This window comes from Pinus tabuliformis, chromosome 3_1, assembly GCF_031772625.1.
Source record: "Pinus tabuliformis cultivar Carrire ecotype Pingquan chromosome 3_1, CPIR1, whole genome shotgun sequence".
NCBI lineage: Eukaryota > Viridiplantae > Streptophyta > Pinopsida > Pinales > Pinaceae > Pinus > Pinus tabuliformis.
In genome coordinates this window covers 835,274,760-835,281,522 of record NC_142301.1, presented here as the reverse complement: position 1 = coordinate 835,281,522, position 6,763 = coordinate 835,274,760, and the positions used below count along the sequence as shown (strand labels likewise).

Sequence of the window (6,763 nt, the reverse complement as noted above, 5' to 3'; positions counted from 1 at the left end):
TTTTTTATATTTCTATAAAACCATGACACCTGTGTAAAAATTGAAGGATTTTTTTCATCCTTGGTCTATTATGGACAAAAACCTCTCTCACTTTTTCCAAATTCATCTCTCTTTGGTCTAAAACATAGTTTGAAGAAAGTTGGCCCTTATGTGTGGTGAATGACTTGTCCCTTCGAATGAATTATTGACAAATGATGGAGACCTGATGTTGATGATATGAAATGGCCTCATACCTATTGATATCCCTTATGCATCCTCTACTCATATATATCTGATTCCATAGCAAACCCTAGCTCAGTGGGAGAGGAAATTAGGGTTTAGTGAAGGGAAAATAGGAGATTTGTAGAAATGAAGGGAAATGAAGGGGATTGGGGATTCTAAATTCTTAGGAAAATTTTTGGAGGTAGGGAGGGATGTTAGGAAACATGGAAAAGTGGAATTTCAAATATTGAGTGAGAGTAAGGAGTCCAAAAGGGAAAAACACAAACCTAGACTAAAAAAAATGTCAAGTTGTAACAATAGGCTAGGGTTTGTGGGAAAATGGTGAATTTGAGGGATAAACGTGATGGGAAGTGTTTAAGAAGGTCTATGATGGGTAGGGGAAGGTATATGAGCATTACGATATAAGTGTTGTTGATTTTTTTATCATGGGATTCACAGAACCAAGAAAAATGCCCTCAAAACCCTAGGAGAGAGAAATGATCCTTAAAATCACAACTGAGGTATAAGATGACCCACTTACTTACAAATGATAGTTTGGAACTTGTAATAATGATGAAAACTCTTTTAATGATGGTACACTCAGCTGAGGGGTGACATGGACCAGTACTTGGAAAACTTTGGGAGGAGTGATAAAAGTCCTAGACCTAATACCTAGTGACCAAATTTTTACTTGAAGACTCACTAAAATGAAAAAATTTGACTTTGACACCCTAAGACCACTTTATAAGAACATGTTTAATCGCTGGTAGAAGGCTGCAAGTACTGACACTAACACCCCCAACGGGAATAAGAAGTTCCATGTACATGTAGATGCATCCTGCATAGCATTAGGAGTTGTGCTAACCTAACCAGGCGCAGGTGAAATTGACCACCGATGGTGTTTGCGATGAGGAAGTTGTCAAAGGCAAAAATGAATTATTCAACTACGGAGTACGATGTATTTGGAATGATGTATGCTCTCTAAAGGTTCAGGCACTACTTGTTGGGTGCACACTTCAAAATGTACACAAACCATTCCTCTTTGAAGTACCTGGTCAACAAGCTTGTGTTGGGGGGGTAATTTGTAGATGGTTGTTGTTATTTCAAGAATATGACTTTGAGGTAGTTGTGAAGCCAGGGTGATTAAATGCTAGACTAGAACACCTCTTGTAGATTGAGAATGGAAACAAGACTACAAATCTGGATGAAGGATTTCCTGATCCATAGCTCTTTGCTCTGTGCATCACAAATGAACACTTTGTAGACATAATCCAGTTCTTGTCTACATGTACAGCTCTTGAAGGGGAAACAACACAACAAAAGAAAGAATTGGTGGTCAGGGATGCATATTTTTTTGTTATTGTAGGGCACTTATATAAAATGGGATCGGATGAAGTATTGCATAGGTATGTCCCAGATTATGAATGACAAAGTATCCTCGTTGAAGCACATGGAGGAGTTGTGGGAGGACATTATGTAGGAAGATAAACAATGCAGAAAATCCGACAAGCTGGGATATGCTGGCCAACTATGCATAAGGATTCCAAGGATTATTGCAAGGCATGTGATGTCTGTCAAAGAACAGGGAGGCCATCGCGAAGGGATGAATTGCCTTTGAACCTGCAAGTGTCATTACAAGCATTCAATAAGTGGGCAATAGACTTCATGGGACCAATTCAACCACTAGGAAAGAAGACAGGAGCAATATACATCATTACGACAACTAGATACTTGATGAGGTGGGATGAGGCACAACACGTAAAGGATTGTAGCATGGCCACAGTTGCAAAGTTCATTTTTGAATAAATTTTTTCTCGGTTTGGCTACCCTAAAATTTTGATGAGTGATAGGGATTCACATTTCTTGAATGAAACAATTGCTTCCTTCCTTGAAGAATTCCGGATATATCATTAGAAGAGCATGTGTTTCATCCTCAAGCAAATGGAATAGTGGAAGCATTTAATAAAATACTAGAGAATGCTTTAACAAAGATTTTTAATGTGAATCAGAATGATTGGGATGCGCACATACCAGCTATTCTATGGGCATATAGAAATACCTGCAAAAAGTTGACTGGAAAAACACCATTTAGACTGGTTTATGGAAAGGAAGCCATGATGTCGATGGAGTACATCGTGCCAAGTTTATGGATTGTTGCACTTACACAGATACCCGATCGAGATACCGTGGAAGAATGCCTTGCGTGGATAGTTGAATTGGAAGAAGATTGCTTCTTGGTTGGTTTTCATCAGTGGGTGCAGAAGGCTCGCAAAAGGGCATAACATGATCGCCAGATTAAGAAGCACACCTTTAAAAGTGGGGATTTAGTATTGCTATATGATAGAAAGTTCACGAAATTTCCAGGAAAGTTCCAAATGCATTGGCTGGGGAAATATATCATCAAGGAGATTACAGATGGAGGTGCGGTTCATCTCACAAAACTGAACAGGGAACTGTTTCTAGGAAAGGTCAATGGGAGCCGTTAAAGTTGTACAAGGGTGATTTCACCCCTACGCAATGACTATATGAATGCAAGACAATATTAGTGCTTCATACAGTTGCAAGGAAGTGCGAGACTATAAACTACGCTACCAAAAAGATAGTTTGGAAAAGTGAATGGGCTACATGACGAATCAAGGGAATGCACAGAGGAGAACTACGACAAAGGAGGTGCATTCGAATGGTAGGCCCTGCGTAGCCTAGTTAAAAAGTGATCGTTGGAAGCACTGTAGATGATTGGATGAAAATTTTTCCATTAAACGAAGCGGGGGGAGATAATTTAAGGAGCATATATTTGGAAATATACAACCAAAAGCACATTAATGAAGGGATATGGAGGGAATGGACGGATTTGAATTCAAATTACACTATAAATACAAAGTCCCGCTCAACATTCGAACACTTTACTTCCTAAGAAATTTCCTTGATCTTTTGCATTTTAGTTTCTGCCAAGATCATTTATACATGTTTGCAGAGGCTTGGAAAGAACTTCGAGAGAAGCTTTTGCAGCAGGGGTTTACGAATTTACCTGAGTGGAAGAGCAAAATATTCTTGGAGAGAATGATTGCAACCCCACCCGATTGGACCCAACCCATGCTTACAACCTTGCCTACCACAGTGCCTAGGTCACCGAGGCTTAAACCATCTACCTCTACAATAGGAGAAAAGAAGCAAAGGAAGCCCCAACAAGCACTGATGTGGCAATAGCCACGCAAAAATCCAACAAAGGTCAAACAAAAGGGTAAGATGGATAGAACTAAACATCTCACGGAACCCTTGGACTTAGATGAAGAATAACCCACTATTTGGATTTAAGAGATTGATGTCGATGAAGTTGTTTTGATTACTCAGCTTCCACCTTATATACCACCTTGGAAATCCATAACCAAGGTTACTAAAGACCCAGATTCAGTGAAATTCTAGGTCTCAACACAATTGTTGCTGGAGAACGTACCTTTTGAGGGATATCTACTGGCCCAAATACTATACTTGAAGATGGAGGACTAGGACTTGGGGGATCATGTGAAGTTCCCTCAATTGGAACCGAGCAAATATCTCAAAAAGGTCTACTATGAGGTGTCAGAGGTTACTCGATTGGAGCCAATGAAGTAGGTAGCCGAAGTTGAGCACACGAGATCACTCAATATGTTATGGGTGGCACACTTTAGTCACAACACCATTAAGATTATATGTGTGCACCAACTATTGATGTTGGTTCATGATGGGTGCCTCTGGTTGGGAGGGCCCATTCCCATTATTGATATACTGATCCATCAAATAACATTGTTGCCTTATCAAGGCATGAACCTCGTCGATGCTTTTGTGGGAAAGTCACAGGGGAAAAGATGGTTGACCAGATGAAGAGCCACTTCCTACTAGTGAAGAAGTCACGTGACTATTCAATCCACTCCATCTCAGATGGCGTTGTGTAGTTTGTGGCACAAATATTGGCTGGGAAGATCATGAGGAAGTGTGACACTGATGAAGTGTCGGTGCTAGTAGTATATCTGGTTGCGTAGTGTGCCAAAGGAGTCCAGTATAATTGGGCTCAGTATTTGTGTCATGAGTTTCTAGAGGATTGCAGATAGGCCTAGGATGATGGAAAGGCATTCCACTATGCAAGGCTACTCTTGTTGATCACGTTGGTGTCATGGAGGACGTTGGGGGAAAGCTAGTTTCCACAATATGATCTAGACCTATTATAAGCCATGAAATTTTCCTCGCTGTGGGAAACGAAGAACCCTAAGCACGTCATGGAGGTAAAGATATTTTGGGTCTTGTTCGAATCTAAGTTAGGATGGTAATTAACCAGCGGCCATGGTTATCACCAAGCTTATATGCCTAGTATGCTAATATTTCTGATTTCAAGGCAGATTTTCATAATTTATCCATACACGCGAAGAAATATGCCATGGGCACATGGCATAAGTTGATATTCTTGGTTGGTGAAGATGATATTCTGGGGGTCATCAATACATGGCTGAGCAACTGGCTCACCCCATTTGATGTCAATGCTAGAACTAGTAAGGTTTCTGAAGGTGAACCAGAGAAAACCACAGCTACAACAGTAGTAGAAAAAGATGAGAAGAAGGAAGCCCAAAAGGAATTTACAAAAGAAAAGGCCGTGATGAAATAAAAGGTTGCACAATAGAAAGAGGCTTCTACAAAGGAGAGAGAATCACTAAAGGAAAAGGTCTCTTCCAAAGAGACAGAAGCGCCAAAGGAGAAAGTTGCCACTACATCGCAGACCATTATTGACCTCAACAAATCTAAAATGGAGCACACCAATATAAGGGTAGAGATAGAGGATGAAGTGGAAGGAGGCACAGACTTGGAGTCCCCCTTCATTGTCAGAAAGGGGCAGAAGCAGAGTTCTACGGGACTTTACAAGAAGCAGAAGTCCAACAAGTTTGCGAGCGTGACACCACTGGTCCTCACAGAGGGGGACCTGGATGAGATCGAAGATGTGGTCCATAATGCTATGAAATCAATTTGGGGCCACATTGAGGACCAATACCATCAGACACTAGACAAGGTGCAATAGGGCCTGAGGGAATTGCAGGTCCAAATAGGGTTTATTCAAGCAAGCATTGGACAAGTGAGCCTAAAGCAGGTGAGCGGGTCAGCCTTAGCAGCAGAGATCACCACAGATCTCCACATAGTGCAATTACTAAAGAGATCACTGCACGTTGATACTTTTGAAGAGAGGGCACACCTATTGCATCTAAACCATTTGAGTTTGAACCTTGCATCTCTCCCTATTCAGACACTACATGAGCTACATCATGGGGTATCAAATGAGCTCAAGGTTTGGGAACAACGAGAATTACTGGTTATAAGGTAAAGACCAACAACCAACTTATTTTCAAGGAAAAGGCACAAGCACTCAAGGAACGAGAAGAAATCATTGCACGTAATTAGCAACTGAAAGCAACAATAGCGTAGGCTTGTAGTGAGCTTCCCAAGCTCCATATTCCAACAGAAGTGACCTCCATAGAAAAAATACAGAAGCTAGCTACCGTGGTAAAATAATCAAAGGAGAAGATTGGCAAGGATCGTTTTGAGCTAAAACTACAGATACATCAGCTTCAACTTAAGTTGCAACCAACTACTCCTTTGGAATTCAGAGAGCAGCGCGAAGCTACTATTAAAGAAGACATGACTACACTAGAAGCTGCAGTCAAGGATTGCAGCCAGTTGTTTGAACATACCATGGAACTGTGGGCCTTACTATAGGAGGATCCACACTTGCAGAAAATTGAAGTAGATATTCGAGAAAAGCAAAGGCAATTTGACAAGATTAGAGCTACAATGGGGACCTTAGCACCAGTACAAATGTTCACCTGACTGCAAGATGGGAAGTTCATCCAGATCGAGATCAATGAGCTACGTTGGAAGGCATCCATCATATCCTCAAGAACGTAGCCCTAGGCTGATGAGAAAAGTTAGTTGACACAGATGGTGCAAAGCAAGATGAAGGCTATGCAGCAGACACAGAGAACCATGGACCTTGTAGTTGAAGGTCCAAATAAAAAGAAACTTGCTGAAGAAGTTCGTCATGTCGTTGCATAGGGAATATAAGATCTTCAAGCATTGAAGATAGAATTCAATGGTTTGTAGGCAAAGATCGAGGTGACACCAGTAGAGTGAATTGGGATGAGTCACAACTTTGTGTTGGGTCCTGCTGGGACAGGGTCCCCTAGGGTAAGTTTTGTCAAAGTTTTATTATTATTGTAAAGTCTCTACATTTTGAGGAGCAGAGTGTGCAAGTTGACAGAGTCAAAGGGGATTTAGGAAGGTCAAATCCCCTAAGTTTGTTATGAGTTAAGTTGTTTTGTGATCTAACCATGGTTCACAGACCATGGTATTGTAACAAAGAAATATATAAAAGGAGTCATAGAGGGTCATAGAAAAGGAAGTCAAGATAGCGAAGAGCACAGATAGGCAAGTTTTGGGTATGTATTGTCTATTCTATGCTTAGGCAAAGGGGAAGGCTCCTGTAGATGAGTGTACAAAGAGTTTGGTAAGTTCGTAGCTGAGTGCATGGGCCCCTTTAGCTGTG

The 6,763-nt window shown here is 41.0% G+C and overlaps 1 protein-coding gene across 1 annotated transcript; it reads left to right on the top strand.

The window, feature by feature from the left end:
• The first annotated feature begins 1,692 nt into the window (after window positions 1–1,692).
• LOC149190086 (uncharacterized) lies at window positions 1,693–4,837 on the top strand. Its single transcript, XM_089410426.1, has 3 exons — window positions 1,693–1,940; window positions 2,096–2,438; window positions 4,571–4,837. The coding sequence occupies exons 1-3, from the start codon at window positions 1,693–1,695 to the stop codon at window positions 4,835–4,837; spliced, it is 858 nt and encodes a 285-aa protein (XP_089266552.1).
• Window positions 4,838–6,763: the final 1,926 nt, after the last annotated feature.

Coding starts and splice junctions, on each gene's coding strand:
- LOC149190086 (XM_089410426.1), top strand. CDS start 1,693: ATGCAGAAAATCCGACAAGCTGGGATATGCTGGCCAACTATGCATAAG. Junction 1,941..2,095: donor ACAACTAGATACTTGATGAG/GTGGGATGAGGC, acceptor CCTTCCTTGAAG/AATTCCGGATATATCATTAG. Junction 2,439..4,570: donor TGGAAGAAGATTGCTTCTTG/GTTGGTTTTCAT, acceptor TCTGATTTCAAG/GCAGATTTTCATAATTTATC.